The sequence below is a fragment of the Thunnus thynnus genome, chromosome 22 (genome assembly GCF_963924715.1).
Source record: "Thunnus thynnus chromosome 22, fThuThy2.1, whole genome shotgun sequence".
NCBI classification, from domain to species: Eukaryota; Metazoa; Chordata; class Actinopteri; order Scombriformes; family Scombridae; genus Thunnus; species Thunnus thynnus.
The window spans coordinates 3,228,608-3,248,246 of record NC_089538.1 but is presented as its reverse complement, the minus strand read 5'-3'; the positions used below and the strand labels follow the sequence as shown (position 1 = coordinate 3,248,246).

Sequence of the window (19,639 nt, the reverse complement as noted above, 5' to 3'; positions counted from 1 at the left end):
TCTGAGTGTACAGTGTACGCTGCAGGCTGTATTTGTGCTAGTTGTGTATACATAAATGTGTGTGTGTATGTGTGCTACTGCAGAACATGATACTGCTTCCAGGAAGTTCATCTGCGTCATTTGAGGGACTCCCCATATCTCTGATTGGATATTTAACTTCCCATTAGTCCGCTCAGGATTACATTTGACTCAGCAGTGTGATGGGAAACAAACCCCCCTCTGCCTGTTTACATTAGTTCAGCCCTCCGCTGGCTGAACCGACTAAGTGTCTGGCAGCGGCTTGGGCCAAACCAATCCGCAGAGAGGCCGGGGGGTTGGGGGCAGGGGGTGATGTCCTTATCAATGCCTTCACTGTGCAGCATCCAAAATGCAATCTTGAGGAAAAAAAATATTCCCCGTGGGACTTGTCTATCATTCCACCAAATTTTGTTTTGATTTCAGTTGATCCCACCAGATATTTCTTGGATTTTGAAAGATATGTGAGAATGTAAACTTTGTGGGCAGATAGTTTTCTTGCTCTGGAGTGAATGCTGTGTTGCAGCAGTGAAAGGATGTTGTGGCTTGTGTCAGAGTGAGTCATGGTGAAATGTCATGATGATGGTTTGGTAGCTAGGTGTGGGCTGGTGTTTCAATGGGGCGTTTTAGCTGAAAAATATGTAGAAGAGAATGTCAGCCAGAATGAGCCAAAGCCAAAGTGACTCTCTTTTATACCGTAAATTCTCTAATTATAGGTGGTATTAAAAAAATGAGCCAGTCTCAATTAGCAACAACAAACCATTTCTTAATTTTAGTGGCTGTAGGAATATTTCAAATCTGGCATTTTCCTAATGTCGGTTGTGCTTTATTTGCTAAATTGTGCTCTTACACTTACACTACTAAACATTTTGGAAATTAATTGTTGCATTGATGGAATTAGTTCTAGTTTTTCCCATTTCCAAAATGTTCATATGTAAGAGCAGAATTTAGAAATCATCAGGACCACTCTTATGTGTCATTTTCCTAATTTATTCCAGTTGCTTCTACTTTGCAGTTTTATTGATCAATGTGAAGCTTCTATCATGACACTTAACACTTCCTGCAGATGTTGAACAGTAAATTCACAAGACTTGGCGCACGAGTCGTAAATAGTCAATAAACATAATCACAACGTCTTAATCCGAATGAATTTGAAGTTTTAATGCGAAAATGAACTAAAATCAGTTTAATGAGAATCTTTTTAGATTTGATGGATTTACTTTTATATTTCAGCACATCAGCTTCTACATTTCAGCAGGTGTTGTAAACAGCTGCCTCAGGGTGTTTCTGCAGGTGTTGGTCCAGTATCATCTTGTGTTGCAGCTGTAACATCACCTCCTCTAATATCTCTGTGACTGTCACATGACCGCCTGTCATATTATTCATGGAGTGCTTTGCTTTAGAAAGATGCATTTTTAGTAACTAACTTCATGTCAGACTGTATATTCCCTCTTAGTTTTCATCACAGTACAGCGCTGCTCTGATGACACGTCATTGACAGCTTGATTTGTTCTAATTGTTTCAGGTCCACTAGTACCTGGACTCTTAAATCTGTTATGTTTTTGTCTGCTGAAGAGCAAAACTTCAAATCATTTTTTACTCTTTTGTGACATTTTTTGAATGAAACTGGCAATTTTACAAACGGGCACCTACTCACGAACAGGTGACATTCATCTTGCTGAAACGAGTGATTTATATTCATGAAGTGCAGAGAGTTTGGAACACTTGTACGAACAAAACCTCACAAAAAAAAGAGGGAGAGAGTTTTAGGATAAGAATACCAAAATGTTCTCGCATGAGAGCCATTCTTTGTTGTTCTTGATTTATGAATATGATATTTCCCTAAGAAACAAAAAGGTTTTACACAGTCGTCAACCATTCAGTTGTCAGCAAAAGCAGACAAAAGCTGTATTGAGAAAAATTTATTAGTTTGGTGAAGCTACTAAAAATGAACAATGAAATGTGTGTTCAGTCCTTTCTGGAATAACAAGTGTAATATTTCAAATTTGCATTAACAGCAAACAGCAAATTAAAACAAAATCAGATGTGAAAACTGAAAAAGGAAACTCATAAACAACTTTAAACTTATAAATATGCACAAAAAAAATCCTGCTGTTATAGAATCATAAGGAGGCTTTTATCATGCTGTGTTGTTTAGAGTGTAATCGTGAAATTGGTGCAGTATTCCTCTTCTAATGATGGTTTTATACACACACATACACACACAAACGCAGTCCCCTTGAGTCTAGAGGATAATGGTAATGGACACAGAGAAGCCTGGTGTTTAAAGGTCAGCTGGCAGACAAAACATCCCTTCATCCAGCAGTCCTCAACATGCCTTCAGAAGCCACTTCTCTGTCTTAAAAGAAGGTGTTTTCCTCCTTGTGATTGGTACTACACAAACTATCTGTTAGACTTCTATTTTGTAGAAGTGGAATTTTGTGCCGCATAATGCTGCATGCGTGCATCTACTACAGATTATCACTTTCTTTATGCAAATTGGACCTGCAGTTGTCGTGAGTGTAGGTGGTTGTACTGGTTCATGAGGGTTTGAATACTGATGAGGTCTGAAGCTGCAGAAGACCCATACTTTATCCAAATGTTTAGTCTCTCTTAGTTAGAGTTATATAGAGTTTCACTAGGAATCAGTGGTGAACTACCAGACCAGATATAATTATTAAAATCTGATATGAGTCCTGATATTTAAACAGTTTTATTGCTTTAGAGATGGAATTTAATTCTGTATATATGCTCTGTCTCCCCAGGACCCCAGATTCAACGCTGAGGTCGACCTGATCACCGGTTACAAGACCCAGAGTATCCTTTGTCTGCCCATAAAGAACCACAGAGACGAAGTAAGACGACACACACTGGAACATTACGCACACACATAGTGTTTAACTTCTGAATCCTAAAGTTATAAATGTTAACCATAGACCACAAGCTGTAAAAGGCTTATAAAAGGACTATTAGTCAAATGTTTAAGAATACTTTTTATTGTATTGTATTATATTTCTTCTGGGAAAGTGCCCAGAAGAAAAATAAATACACAATTTCCCAGATCAAGAATTAATTTTCATGGTCAATGATATTTTTATCTTATTTATTGTCATATGTCATATACACAGTAGTGTACGAAATAAAGAGATTTTCTGTCTTTTAAAAATTGTGGGAATTTTTGTTAATATTCCTGTTCTGTTTCTGTTGATTGATATGACTTGTTCTGATACTGTTTTTTTTTTTTTACTTACTGTGTGGCTGACTGCAAATAAGCATATTTCCTACAATGTTGTGCTGTACCTTTGAGTTCCTACCTTATCCAGTATGGTGGAATCTGAGACTTTATTGCAACAGTCTTTACACCAATTTTATGAATTGATCACCTTGACTTCCAATAATCCAATTTAGTCAAAGAGGCCTTGCTGACAAGAACGTGCACAGGATCTATGATACTGAAGTACTCAGAATTTCCTCTAAATGTCTCACTGCCTTTTGGAGAAGCACTGCCGTTAGGTTACCTGCTCCAGTTTTAACTTGTGATACAATATATACTATATAATATTTATAATCTTGCCAGTCATTCCTGGCATCTTCTTGGGGGAAGCTAGAATCATATCTTATATATATGATACTGTATATCATGCAAATAACGATGCTATTTTGACAAAGGTGTAGCAACTGCTTTTACGTCAGCATTGTCTCTCTTGTTGTCTCCCCGCTGTGAAGCAGAAATAAGGTTTAGAACTTGATTTTGTGCTTCTGCACATGGTTGGATGAACCTGCTACAGTGCCCCTATTAAACCCCCCTTCTCCCTATGCTCTGTGAGCTGTGCATAGTTTTTCTACACTTAAGGGTTGAGTATGCTAATTAATTTGTACAATCGTTCAAATAAGGATAGTGGCGCTAGACATCATTCACGGACGGTGTTGCATTCTGTTGTACACCCGAAAAGTGGCAGGAGTAGTTGTGTGAAAAAGGAAAATAGAGAGTGTATTAAGTGGGCGTACTTGTCAAGATGTCAGTTTCAGAAAATTGCAAAAATTGTTAGATGCAGCTGCCCCGATACCGACGTGTGAAAGGTTTTGAGGGCAGCAGGTTTCAGATTCTGTGAGATGATCTTACAAGTTCTTTGTTAAAAGCATACTGGGGCGTGCATAAAGCAGGATGTACAGAAATGAATGACCCTTGTCATCAACTCTGTCTGTGTTTTATCCATCTTACCCATCGTAGGTAGTTGGAGTGGCTCAGGCTATCAATAAGAAATGTGGGGAGAACGGTGCCTTCACTGAACAGGATGAAAAGGTCGGTAAAATTCATTATTTCCCTTTTTTTTTACTTGTGTTATCATACAACAAGTTAGAGTAATTTTTACTTATGTCATTTTACTCAAACCTACAGTAACTCACATCTGTGTGCTGCACTTACTAGAAATTATAATGGAGTGAAAATTGGTTTTCCAGCATTCCCTAACTAAACAGAACTTTCTGGTTTGTAATGAATAACAGATTAACATTCAAAGTAATCAGGACTCACTCACTTGTGTTGAAGCAGCTTGATTCATTGGCATAATTTAACTGATTTTACTTTAAATGCTGATAATTCCAGTTTGTAGGGCCAAACAACTTGCAATTGTTATTTTGTCAAAGAATATGAGTTGGTTTTACAAGTCAGTTTTACAGTGTACAAGCACCATGTTTTATTACTGTGTCTAAACTCAGCATCAGGAAAAAATATCTGCAGGTTGTTGATCTGAACTGAAAGTGTTGGAGGAACTGGACACTGTTACCAAACTTGTGTCTGAAGCCCTCAGATACATTCAACTGTCTGCCTTTACCTCAATCCATCTCTCTCCATCTCTATGTTTCCTCTCTCATATCGTCTGTCATATCTCAATCTTAACTTCCTTTCCCCTTCTGCTCTGTTTCTCACTGATTTATCTTTTTTTCCATGCATCAGTCAGGTCTTTCCTTCTTCTCTGTGATGCCAGATGTTCTGTTCCTCCCCAACAGGACTTCTCAGCCTACTTGGCCTTTTCAGGCATCGTCCTGCACAACGCCCAGCTCTATGAGACGTCGCAGTTGGAGAACAGACGCAATCAGGTGGGTGTGAGCATATATTTATGAAAGTATGTGTACGTACAGACACGACACTGTGCCCGATGTGTTCTAATGAGTCCTCTGTGTGTGTGTGTGTGTGCAGGTGCTGTTGGACCTGGCCAGTCTGATCTTTGAGGAGCAGCAGTGTCTGGAGGTTTTACTGAGAAAGATCGCAGGAACCATCTTGTCCTTCATGCAGGCCCAGGCTTGTACAGTCTTCATCGCCGACGAAGACTCCATGGTCAGCACACCCACACACACACACACACATGCTCAAATACTAAAAACATGCTCATACTTGTGTTTCCAATGCATGTCACTCATTCGGCCTCCAAATTATACAAATCATGCTTGTCTGCTACCAGTGATATACCCAACACTTTCTGGACTATTTTGAACTAAATTACTTTATTTTACACATGGTGCGTTCAGGTGGTTAGCTTGTAAATTCTGCCATTTTCAGATTTACCACCAAAAATTTGCCTTTGAATGTCCCACGAAATGGTTCCACAATACCTGAGTGCACATGATGGATGACTTGCAGTAAACCGTAAACCAGGTTAATGCTAAATATATCCATATGACGTTCAGTGCACAGTAGCACATGTCGTGACTGCTAACAAGAGTAAACAATGGAATTTTTATCTGGCCCATATTACTGCCGCAGTCAATGTGATGGATTTATTAGTGAGTGTGCAAACACTTGTTCACATGATTCGTTTTATGAAATGCTGCAGAAGTCCTTGCAGGTCAGACAGTCACAATGATGGACACTGATTGGCTGAAAATATGATCTCCAACAGTTTCAAAATTGAAGAATGTCTCCTTCAGTCAACGTGATATATCAGAAGTACACAGTTTTCACCCAGGTTTATTTTATGGGTCCCATAGTTTACTGTTGTTTCCTCGGAATGAAGGAATATGTCATGTAAATTCATAGAAGGATTCCTGTAAAGAGTTATGTAATTTGGCACCAATTATAGGGTGTAGATAGTGTTCATTTGATCTTTTATTCAGTGCACCGCCGGTTACCTGAACATGCAAAAATGCAGGTGTACAATTCAACATACAAAGATAAGATTTTCAATAATAAAATATATTCACTCAAAATGGAGTATTTCTTTTAAGGAAAATATTTGAAACAAACGACTGTTTATATACTCAACACAACTAAACTCAACTGTCTTAGAACTTTGTCCCTATAAACTTACACAGTTTTTTCCAAGAAACGTCCTGGTGAATTTTTAGAAAATCACTGCCCCATAGAATAAAGGGATACGTAAAGCTGAAGCATTAATTGATTTTATATCAAAATCTTGATTTGAAAGAGTATAATTTTCAAATCGCAAGAGCTGTGATTTTAATTATAACATACATGATTAACAGTGTCTTAACAAGCTGTCATGTTTGTTTGTCTGATATCGAACATTGTCAGACCAGATATGACTCAGTTTGCTTAAGTTTATCATTTGTAAGCAACATTCACATAACCCGCATAAACCAGCAGATTGTCTTATTACAATTACAGGCCAACTATGTACAGTAAATAATATTGGCAAATTAGATATTTTCCTCACACTTTTCTTCATAATGTCATATTTAGTTTGCTTTTTGTTTTATATGATTTCCAGTTTCTACTTATTGTACAATTTTGCAAATTTTAGATACAATTTTACACAATTAAAGCAATATTGTTTCAGCAATATATAATGGGGTTTCCCTCTCACCATTTTTTCATCTCTGGTAATAGCAACACATTTAGAAAAAAAGTAAAAGTGATGTCTAATCTCTTCCAATATATATATTAGACTTTAACAATGTCAAAGTTACAGGCACAATTCCTTTATTTACTTTCCTACAGAAAATATGGGCTGATAATGCAGCCTGTATGTATGAGTAAGTACTGAATAATTAATGATAAAGAGGCACAAACAAAGACAAATACTATGGTGAATATTTCTTGAAGCCGTGGTATGCATACATTGTGCAGCAATAGAATGAGCTGTTACAGCCAAAATGAAAAAGTGACAAATGGCACAACTGAGTGAGCAAAGTGAGACAGTGCGAAGGAAGTGATGATGATGATAATGATGTGGAGGATTTGTTGAGGTAAACAAAAGAGCAGCAGGATAGAGAAGACACCAAACAAAATAATCCTCTCAAGCTTTACTATTGTATTGAAACACTGTTGTCATTTATTTGCTATCATATTTCATAGAGTAAGAATTTGCATATCAGCTAGCATAAAACTTAGTTTGCCCCTGTCACATACTGTTGATAATTAAAGCTGGTCATTTACAGAGGATTTTTGACGGTTTGGTTTGTTGTTAATTCATTATATTAAGTACAAATACAATGTATAGGAGTCTGTAGATATAAAATGTAAATTGTAGATGCATTATCTGTACCTTACCAAAATTCAAATTGTGTTAAAAATCAGAACTCTAGGTTTGTTATCTTAAGCTTTATTTCTTTCTTTCCAGGACATTTTGTGCTTGGCATATTATGAGATATTAGTTCCAAATTGACCATATAAACCAAAATGGCAGTTCCTCCCTTAGCTGCCTTGCCTCAAAGACTCAAAATGATCTGGACCTTTTCTTGAAGAGGGGTCCTGTGTCAAATCAAGTTTGAACCATTATTACATCTGATTTTGGGCGTGCATGGTGTATATCCCTAAATTAATGTGTTTTATCCTGTGGCCAGGTAGTATTCCATCAGTGTGGGATGTTTATCCATCTCTGTTCTGTTCACCGCTCACATATTTCTATATTTTTCAATCGTTCTGGGCACAAGAATGTTTGTTCCACCTCTTATGACCTTTTAGTGCTGAAGCATAGTCTGGTACTTGCTCTAATCTCCAGATAAAGGTTTCAGCTGCGTGCTATAAAACCTGAAATGTTTCATCATTGAACAAAAGCTTTTCCAGCTACAACAAAGGCTGAAAAGATGTCTTCTCATTGGTAGAAAATGTTGTCATTCAGGAAAAGGACAATAGGAATAATATAATAAGAATTTCGCTTCTTCAAATTCAAGCTTCTTTCACACAACAAGACAAAATTTACCAACTATTGTTGTATAATGATATTTTTTAGGTAACTGCAGTTCATTAGTCACTAACTAAACTCAAAGTCAAACTTGGTCCAGTGTAATTCATCTGCACCCACTTTTTTGTGCTTCTTGACATCAGCTTGATATCTGCAGGCAGCTTGCTAGCTAGCATTAGCTAATTCGCTACATGACAAGGACAGACTGCTCAAAGTAGGATCCGTACACTAATGATTAAAGGTAACTTCTCATCAATAAATACCAAGGGCGCAAATCAGTGTGAAGAGTTAGCTAGCCGCCTAGAGTCATGGAAGTCCCGTAAACTTTGGTGAGCATATATATACTGTAACTATTCACGTCACAGTTCATGGGAGTTTACGTTGTGACTCAAGACAGCTAATACAGCTATCTACATTACTTTTTGACTAAAAACAAACCTTTTCACGCACATTGTAACAGCTTGTTTTCCATGACATAGAAATTTGACATATAGCAAAAACAAGTCCAAATCGAATTAATCGAATTCATTCATTGATTTTGATTTATCGCTCAGCCCTACATACATTACACCAAAATATATGGATAGTGTAGTTTGCACTGTGATACATTTTAGGGAGGACAACCTGACAACTTTGGCAAAATATAATATAGCCTATATCATTACTAGCACAAGCCTTGGAAATCTTTGTAAAGCCGCAGTTTGCACAAAGAAAATGAAAACAGAATTCAAAAATGACAAAATCAAGTCCAGAACATATATATTATATAATAGTTATTTTTATCTGTTCTATAGTTAAATAGTAAAAGACAGGGAGCATTTATTCTAAAGGTGACTACCATGTCATAATAATGGCTGTTCAAATAGCTTTGTAACATATCAGTACGACAATGGAAGGCAGTTTTGTTTCACTTATGGCTGAAAAATGAAATGAAGTTAAACAGAAGGAAATGAATAGCAGCTTTCAGGAACATAATGAGGTATGTCAGACTGACTTCTGACACTTGACCGCGAGTAGAAATGCAGCATTTCTGCTCTACAAATCAACAAGTTTTATACACAGAGCAGACAGGACAGTGGCTGGCCGTGTTTTAAGGTAAATACAGTCTATGCTTCTTACTGACAGTCTCTTTCACTTTACTTACTCACACACACATGCACACACACACAAGCACACTGTTAGAGTCCTCTGTGGGCATTAACATTTGTTTTGGCTTGCCCTAAGGGGCGTACAGTGCCTGAAAAACACACACTCACACACTTCACACTCACACACAGAAAACAAGCACACAGGAAAAGGAAGCTAATTAACTGTCATACACCGAGGGAGATTGATAGACGAGCTCAGTTACAGCACTCCCACATCTCTATAGATGCAAGGCAACTAAAAACCAACTCATGCCCGCACATCACCTCCAATAAAAATTTATATTAAACCACAACGACAACATTTAAAATCCAGTGCATAAAAAAGAGTAACTTGTTTAACCTTTTTTTCTTGTCCTGTAACTTCAATATTGCAGACTATTGAATTTAGTAGCACCTCTGAACAAATCTATTTGCTGGGATAACCTCTATGTTGAAGTCTGTTTACTAGTTAAACTGAGTCTTCTTGATTGGTGCATACTGGTCTAATGCAACTAAACTAATTTGGTTTAGAATTTTTTCTGACAGAAGAAATTAGAGAATAGGGTATTAGAGTTGATGAAGATGGTAGTCATATGTTGAAGATTTACATTGTCACATACATACAGGATTTCCAGGTTTAGACTATGATTTAACACCCCATGCTAGCATGCTAGCTTACTTGTGTTGCATTTCAAAAAGAAAAAACTCTAATTACTGAAGTACTTGTACTGTAGCAGTGAACTGGAACATGCTTCTGTGTGAAAGTTCATTCTTGAACTTGGGAACACTAATTTGACAAAATAATTTTAACTCAAGGTCCACTTACTGGCTTTTTCTGGAACTCAGCAAATGGTGACAATAGAGTTGGTTTAGTGTTTTGTGTCAAAGGGATACACTTCCAAATTTTGAAGACATTTAGCTCTTGTACAAGGTCCACCTACTAGGGATGTTAATGATTAATCATCAATGGATTAAGTGATATTAAGAATTTAACTGATTAAAAATGTACTAATCGACAATGTATGTTTTGTGTACCATTTCTCCGGAGCTCACATATATGAATTTTTATACCACGAGAGGGCGTACTTCACCTTTGCAGTTCAGAAAAACTACTAGTGCAACAAAGGAAGAAGCAGTCAGTGGGAAATGATGAGGTTAGATGAAGAGGGCAAAACATAGTCCAGTGTGGGAGCATTACACTGTAAAAGAAGATAATGCTCAATGTAAATATTTCGACACCATCTTAAAATACAGCTCCAATACAACGTCAATGTTGTACCACCTGAAAAGTCAGCACCCCCCGACAGTTGCAGTGCAGGTCGAAGGTAGAACACCGTCCTCCCAACAAACTATCATGTCGGTGTTAGCAAGAAGATGCTGTAGTGATGTACGTGCAGAGGCAATAACTCAGAAGCTTTGCTTTATGAATCTTATAAACGTGGTGGACAGTGAGGGATTTCGTGAGCTACTGAACTACATTGAACCAGACTTTGCATCCCTTCAAGAGGTACAATTACTAGCCGCGTTGAGAAGCGGTACAATGAAAAGAAAGTCGAGCTTGAGGCGCAGTTACTTTCAGCCGACAAGGTGGCTATAACAACTGACTGTTGGACTGCGTTAACTGCGGAGAGTTACATCACAGTTACATGCCACTACATCAATAAAGACCGGCATTTGAAATCAGCGGTCCTGTTTACCGAGGCCATACCAGTCAGACACACAGGGGACAACCTAGCTGTAAAGTTGAACGAGGCTGTGCGGACATGGGGGCTAGCTGGTTGAGTGACAGCCTGTGTGGCAAACAATTTCACTGGTGCTAACTGGAATTCTGTTCCATGCTTCATGCACACTTTACATTTGGCCATGAATGATCGATTTGCCAGCTATGTACACCAGGTCATTGCTGCAGCTGGGAAGCTGGTGAGGCACTTCAACCATAGCACCGGAGCACTTCTCCAAAGCACTGGAGAGCAAGCAGCAACAAATGAAACTACCAGCTCACCGGGTAATACAGTCCTGCAAAACAAGATGGAACTTGGTCTGCAAGATGTTTGAAAGTCTGCTGGAGCAATGCTTGGCAGTTACCTCTATGCTGTCAGATTGCACAGTGACCAAACTCCAAGATGCCAGAGTATTGGAACTGAAAAATGAATACTGGCAGCTTATGGACGATGTAGCGCCACTCTTGGGAGAACTCCATTGTGCCACTACCATTATGTCTTCCGAAAAACAGGACTCAATCTCCAACACATACCCAATCACCTTCAGTCTGATCAATTCCCACCTACTGAGAAAAGAGGGTGACAGCAGATGGGTTGTGGAGGTCAAGTCCAAAGTCTGGGCCTCGCTGGATGAATGAATGAAGGTAATTACCTGCACTAATTGCATTCCTTATTTTACCCAAGTTATCCCGGATTTTTTTTTTTTTTACTGTTGCAATGTAATTTTTGTATGAACACTTTTGAAACTGTTTATTGGCTTAATTAGAACTGCAAATGTAAGATAACTAATGCATAGCAATTATTCAGTGCATTATGCATTATGTGCACAGGTTCAGTCCCCAGACTTGGTGTTATCACTAGCACTGATTGCGCCAATGTTAGATCCTGGCCACAAACACCTTGAGGACCAGTACTTTTCAAATTAACAGTGCTGAAACAGAGGTAAAAAGTTACTTGGCGACAACCCTGCTCCTCTGGATGTAAACACTGTTAGCTGGTAGAAAGCAAACATGGAATGATTCCCGAGGCTGGCCAGCTTGGCCAGACACTATTTGTGCATCTCAGGGACACGGGTGCCATCAGAGAGGGTGTTTTCTGCAGCTGGACTTAACAGTGAACAGACTGCGCACAAGACACACTCCTCCACGTAGAGTATTTTTTATTTTCCTTTTATACAGAACTTTATGTTTATTTAAAAAATGGGTTTGGTTTGGTTTGGTCTGCCTTGCTAGTATAGAAATGGCAGTAATTGCGCCCCATTTGACATTGTTTTGTTTGGCGGCGCCATTTGTTGAATAAGGACAGGCAGCTGTTTCAAACGAGAACCTTACTGTTTTATTATTCTGTTCATTTAAATTGTTTGTGCTTCATGAATTAATGTTTCACATAACTAATTTGCTACTAGAATTGTTTAAATAAAACTTAAACTGAGACAAAAACATGCGTTTAGTATCTTATTAATTATTAATGATTAATTAATTATTGATTGTTAACATGTTCAACTACCGATTAAGGAAAATGCACGAAATTTGCAACCCTACCACCTACCAGCTTTTTTCCTGAGCTTTCAACTGCATGTCACAGACTTCATCAGCATATGATGACAACTGAGCTCCAACTTGGTTTTCCATGTTGTCCAAGTTGTTCACTGAGGTGATTCAGTTTCCTTATTCACTGATGAAGGCTCTGAGATGCAGTTGAACACTCAAAGTAAGTTAGTAAGTGGACTTTGAGTTACATAAACACTTTAAGTTGTTTGGGAAAGATGTACATCTAACTTGACTTACTATAAGTCATTTTGGACAAAAGCATCTCTTTCATTCAAGCTAAACACTTGCACAACTGATTTCACTGAGTTTCATTTAAGTTACCTTCAACAAAAGAGAAGATAATCAGGGAACATTTGCTACTGTGTTCAGGTGGAACAAAATCTTTATACAGGACATGGTCTCAGTGTTACATGGTTGGAGACCATTCCTTACAGTAATGACAGTAGCCCTTCGACAACAGCTCAAATTTAATCTTTTCTGGGAAAACTCCCAACATTTTTACACTGAAATAAAAATCACAAGGTTTCACACTTGTTCAGATGAGAAATTGGATAATAAACATCATATGAGGGTTTGAAATAAATTTTTCCTTACAGAAAGGTAAGTGCCACTTTATCACAGCGAAGGTCACAAAACAGAAAAGCACTCCCTCTCAGGCTCCCTCTGTTCTTGCTGTATTTATGGAGTGAGTGGAGTGGGACTGCAGGGCGGTCAAGATGACGACAGCAAGTTAAGCGCTCTGCCATAATTTTGGACCGCAAACAGCAGTGGTTTGAAAGGAAGGTGGTGACTCAGGGTGATTTCGAGAGGGGAAAATGACAGCTAATATACATGTAATGAGACTGCCCACCCAGAAAATGGAGCGTTATTAAAGGCTTCCTTAGTAAGAGCAGATTTAATCAAAAACCTCTGGTTTTGTTGCAGAAAAAACTCCAAACCCCCTTTTTTTTTAACCAAAGTAAAGTCTTGAGTCTTTCGGTCCTTTCTTGATCATGCATGACTGGTTAGGGTTCAGAAAATGGTCCCAATTATTTAATTCATTTTAAGTGGTTATGAGTGGTCGTTATAATCAGTTTGGAGATGTGTGAGTCAGGAATCGCACATGTTAAACTCCTGAACAGACACACACAAAAAAAACATTTGTACAAAGAACAGACAGCTGCTTGATTATCCCAAGGGCTGGGTAATTGAGCAAAAAAAACAAACCCTGCAGAGGATTAATCATGTTGCTGAGAGCTTTAGGAGTGTGGTTATGTAAACATTTTACAGATGGATTAAAGTCTGTGTAAAGGAAAATCAGAGATTTCTTTTTAAACACATTATACATGTTAGAAAATAATTGCTGAAAACAGGAAAAAACTGTGAACTATCTACTAACTAGCACTGAATTGTGGAATTAAACCATTAAACTGTTTTTCTCCATTTCAGTGTTCAGGATTTTTTGGGGCGGGCCTGAAATGGTAGCTCAATGACGTAATTGAGTCACACTAGAATGACCCCTCCCCTAACACTATTTAAGAACTAAAGCCCCTTAGCATCAGCTGGGTGTGTAGTCTGTTGTTTGCTAATGGCAGCATGCAATTCTTTCATTGCAAGCTTAGCATTAGCATCTGGGGGCATGTATGCAAAAGTCACAACAATAGATGTAAACTCGCAGTGCCTTGCAATAATGGCACTGTCCGTACACCAAACTTTGTTAATATAAATGCCCCCATGCCCCTCTGGACTTACCAGAGTCATTAGCTGTTGTATCTGCCCTGAGGATTTAGCACCCAGTAGCTCAATGGCGCCATCGGGGAAGCTGCTGTTAAGCCACGTTTCTGTAAAAATCATTACGTTGCAGTCCATAATCCTTTTTTAAGTGGTGATCCGCAGGCACAGTTCATCTGTGTTGTTATAATAACCATGTCTTTAATCAAAGAAACTTTGTTTCTCTATGTATAGTGCTTCACGTCAGGCTTGTGTATGTGTATGTCTGCCTGAGGAAATGTATCCTGCACACACACATACACACTCCCTACTTGATTATAATAAGTCATTCTTAACGATAGTTTGACTAACATTTCAACACATTTATTACCGACACATATGAGGCTTTCAACAAAAAATGATGAATTGAACGAACAAGTCTGCTGTTTTGACTGTCAAGTTACTTTTAATAAATGAACAGTATGTTATTATAAGTATGCCACAAATGTCAACTGCAGTGAACATTATAGCCCATTTAGCAGCTGATCCATGGGCAATGGGTTGACATGCTTCGCACTTTAATTTTTTAATGTTAAGGTATGAAATTGTTTTGTTTAATTTTGTCATTATCAATCAATATCCAAACATGCATAATGGTCTTTGGATTTTCCAACTTAAACAATACGATACATCTTTTTTTCTCTAGCATGAACAAGATTTTCCAATACACAGGATTCAATGTAACTTTATCTGCACTTACCTACATCACTGCACTTGGCTCTTAAAACTGCACCCAGTCATTTCCATCCTCACCACCAATCCCAACAACAAGAGTTAGATTTTATAATTCATTCCACTGGGCTGAAGGCTGACTGCACTGAATGTCAAGTTATTGTAAATATTGGTTTCACAAAGTATCAACTATATAGCCAATTCACCATTCAATATTTGTGTTTTGGTCTGGGTTAACTGGATGGGGAATGCTATGCTGTTGAAGTGGTCTGGATAAGGTTACAAAACATTGGTGTTTAAGTTTCCTTGGTATTTATTATAACCAGGTTAGCCCCATTGAGATGAGGCTTTTTTCAACACTGTGCAGGCCATGAAAGCAGCTTTCATAGAGTTGCAGAACAACTTTACATGAGTGATAAATTCAAAATACAGTTTATACCTCTAGTAGTAGCTGCAGCTGTAGCCCTGCAGTCAGTTTTGGTTTTATTTGTCAGTGTTTTGACATATGTGTCTGAGATTCTGCACCTGTGTTTTTCCTACTATGACAATTGAAAATGAATGTTTCATTTGGACATGATAAAAAAAAAACATGAGTTAGCAAGATTTATTCAGAGCATAATGACATGTGAAGTATACGATTGGAATAAAAGTCTCCCAAAGGGGTGATTGAAAAAAAGTTTGGGAACCACTAATCTGAATAATCCACATACCTCACTGTTAGGAGTTTCCACTGGAACTACTTTCTTCTGAAAAAATAGTCCCAATAAAACCTGCTGACAGAGATTATTCAGAGTAATGGGGGACACTGTTTCCGCAAAGACACATTGCTGCTAAATGTATCCACTTATTATCCACGTATCACTTATTCAGTGAAATGCCTCAGCCAGATGCACTGGCACAAAATTTGGTACAAACCCTCATGATTCCCAGATGTTGAATCCTACTGAGTTTGGTGCTTTCCTGACTCTTTCCTCTGGTGCCATCATGAGATTGATGCTTTAAGTGAAGTGTCTCAATAATTATTGAATGGATTTTGTCAATCAAATTGAATCAAGATGTTACAGGCATTCATGTTCTCTGCATGATGAATTGTAATAACTATTGAGATTCCTTGACTTCTAGCACCTTCATCAGGTCAGAATTTTAATACTTGGTTGACTTATTTGTGTTTAGTACTAATTAGCGATGTTAGCATGGTAAGCTGGTGAGCATGGTAAACCTGCTAAACATCAGGGTATAAACATTGTCATTGAAAGCATGTTGAACCTCTGGGGCTGAAAAATTAAGCCAATATGGAAGTGCCAAAAACTGCAGTTCCTCAAATTGCCACTTGAGGCTGGCTCCAAAGGCGAGTCAGTCCTCATAGACCCCCATGTTAAAATGTCTTTGTTAATATACAGTCTATGGTTATCACAGTTAACCATAGACTGTAAATGCACCGTGCTAACCAAGCCATCAGCTAGCGTTAGAGTCAGCTCCACCCTCTCATCCAAATATGGTCACTTCTGACTCCAAAAATCCAAGATGGCGACGGTCAAAATGCAAATTCAAGGCTTCAAAACAGGAGTCCACAAACCCATGGGTGTTGTCATGGTGACTATGTCCATTATTTTTTGCAGACTATGCTTCACACAGCTGTTAGCATGGCTTTGGAATGTAATGCAAATTTTAGATTGAGCACAAATTCAAGGAAAGATGCAAGTAGGTGGAAATGGGCTGAATGAATATATTCAATGAATACAATTAAAGAAAGAACTGGAGCTCCTGGAGAGTAATTAAGATGTTGAGCCTCCATTGTATGGGGGTTGAGGCAGAAATCGCAGTGACCGATATCTGAAAACTGGGAAAAATAAAACAAAGCAAAGTGAGAAAACTTGGGTGAACTGATCCTTTAATATTATGAATCAAGATGTTTTATTTCTTGTATGCACAGAGCTGCATAGGCTCTGTTACAACACAGTTTATAAGACAGTGTGTGTGTGTGTGATTGCCCCTCTCATGACCTCAGGGTTGCCAGACCAGCTGTCTCCCTTTCTTTTATACCCCTCCCCTTTCTCTCTCGTCTCTCTTTCCTTACTAAACATTTACTTGGAGATTAGAGACTTTTACTGGCCTTATCTGCCAGACAGCCCTCTGTATACAGGTGTCAGTGTTTAATGTCTGTAGTTTCTCAAGTGGAACCCACAGGTCTGTAGATTTTAACATAACTTTTCCTCTAGGATAGGTGCTTTCCTGTAGGAAGTCTAGTAAATAACAGTGCTGGTCTTTAACACTGAGCAAATCAACAATAACACAAGAATTTTTAAGACGTTGGCCTGCATTGGCTCACTTCATTTTACTGGAGTGTGTGTGGCATCTATTTGGAAAGACTGCTGTGTGTGTGTGTGTGTGTGCGTGTGTCTTTGCGTATGCTTGTGTTCAATGGAACCAGTATGTACAATACCAGTCAAAAGTCTGGACACACCTTCCTATTCACTTGAATGAGAAAGTGTGTCCAAACTTTTGAGTGATACTGTGCAGTATGTGTGTGATGTATTTTCATATGTACATGTATGAGCAGGTGTGTACACATGTGTGTGCATAAAATAATTAGTGCTTTGCTTGTGCATGCATGTATATGGTGTGTGTAACATATTTGCATTCATATTTGTGTGTGCACCTTATGCATTTTGTTAGTATGTGTTTGCATGTGTGTGCATAATACAATATGTCTGTGTTTGCTAGCATGCGTATGATGTGCGTGCATGAGTGTGTGTTTGTTTTGTGTTTGTGTGTGTGAATGATATGTGATAGGGTTTGACATCTGGCTCGCCACTGGGATTTCTGTTTTGCTCTTCTGTGTTGTTTAACTCTCCCCCTGTAGAAATAAATCTAGAATTGGCTACAAGTCTGCAATATATTAGACAGCGCGTTTGTGTGTGTGTGTATGTGTGTATGTGTGTGTGTATGTTGTAGCAATCTCAACAGTTGTTAAACCACCTGCTGTTTTCTATTCTCTCTTTATTCTCCCTGTCTTTCTTTAAAAGAAGCTTCTTATCATCCTTTCTTTGATTTTTGACATATCACTACCTTCCAAAACAATCCACTTGACTGTTTTGACAAATCATACTCAGACTTTCTGATCTGCAACATCTGTGGTTAAGATGTGGTAAAGTTTAAGCAACTGAAAATTCTTGGTTTAGGGAGAGATGCAAAGAACGTGGTCATGGTTAAAACATTACTAAGAGTCTACAGCCACACTAACAGCTCTGTTAGGCTGTACTTCGCACTAAATGCTACCATCAGTGTGGCAACATGCTCACAATGAAAATGCTAACATGCAGATGTTTGAAAGGTCCAAAACTCCAGCCACACATGTAGTAGAAAGAACAACTTCTTTTGTGAGACCAACTCATTTTGGCTGATGGCCTTCATCACAGATGTGGACCATGCCCCTTGGAGTAGGTAAAGATGTTTTCCACACTCTCCTTCCACTCTGTGGTTCTGAGAGGCACTCACCATGGTAAAAACAACACCACAACAATAGAAACAAGTAAAGCTAAAGCTAATGGAAATGGCATTAGTTACCATATATTTGGTCATAAACCAAAGTATTGGACAAGTTGAAATTTTGACCCTATGATGATGGTAGACTTGGTACAGCTCATCCTTTGGGGAATATGAATATCTGTACCAATTTTCATGGTAATCCATTCAATAGTTGTCAAGACATTTTACTTAAAACCACGAATGTAAACCTTAGTAGTACTCAGGATCACCAAAGTCAGTAGAATTCATCAGCAGGAAACCTTTAATGTCTAACATATTTATGCCAATCCATCTGGTAGATGTAGAGATATTTCACCGGATAAGTGAAAATGTTGACCTGCTAGTGGCTCTAAATGAGAAGTCAGGGAATCACCAAAGTGTTTAGGATGCGTCCTCTGGTGACTATGAATGTCTGTACCACATTTCATTGCAATCCATTCAGTAGTTAATAAAATTGGGGTCTGGAACAAAGTAGTGGGAACAACTTGACAACATTACCATCCATACAGCCAAATCGCTACTATGGCTAAAACCTACTTTGTTAACAGTAGGGAAAGATTGTTTACAGGAAACCAACATTAATTTTTATGTCTCAAGATATGAATTGTGGTGTTTTTGTCAAACTCAAGCTTTGTTGACCAGTGCTGTCATTTTTCTGGTGAGGACGGTCTCAAATTTCTTACCTTTGTCTGCTTTCTCCAATGATCAGCTCTACTATTAAACACATAAATCACTTTGTTGTGTTGTGGATTGAGAAAATGACTGGAGATCTATGATTTAACATCAGTGCTGTAGTACTCTAGTCAAGGACTCGGACTCGAGTCTGACTTGTGTCCTGATTTTCAGGACTCGTGACTCGACTTGGACTTGAGCAATGATGACTTGGACTCGGACTTGGACTCGAGTATTGACTGACTCGGAAGTTGGAGATGAGGACTCAGACTTGTTAATTGATAAAGAAATAAAAGTTTTTTTGCGTGTTTTTGTTAGTTTTTTTGTAACAGGCCCTTCTAATTTGGCATAAGATATTAGCTATATTAATTAGAGATGCACTAATTGATCATCCACTGATCTAAAACGGATGGTTTTCAGCTGATTAGCCATCAATGACTGGCAGATCTGTCTCATGTATA

The 19,639-nt window shown here is 38.3% G+C and overlaps 1 protein-coding gene across 4 annotated transcripts in view; it reads left to right on the top strand.

Moving 5' to 3' along the window:
* Positions 1-19,639, top strand: part of pde5ab (phosphodiesterase 5A, cGMP-specific, b) — a 95,006-nt gene that overhangs the window by 40,295 nt on the left and 35,072 nt on the right. For all 4 annotated transcript variants that reach the window (XM_067579083.1, XM_067579084.1, XM_067579082.1 and 1 more), the window contains exons 4-7: positions 2,781-2,870; positions 4,247-4,318; positions 5,026-5,115; positions 5,216-5,353. In XM_067579083.1, coding sequence (XP_067435184.1) covers positions 2,781-2,870; positions 4,247-4,318; positions 5,026-5,115; positions 5,216-5,353 — 390 coding nt within the window. The remainder of the gene's footprint in view (positions 1-2,780; positions 2,871-4,246; positions 4,319-5,025; positions 5,116-5,215; positions 5,354-19,639) is intronic.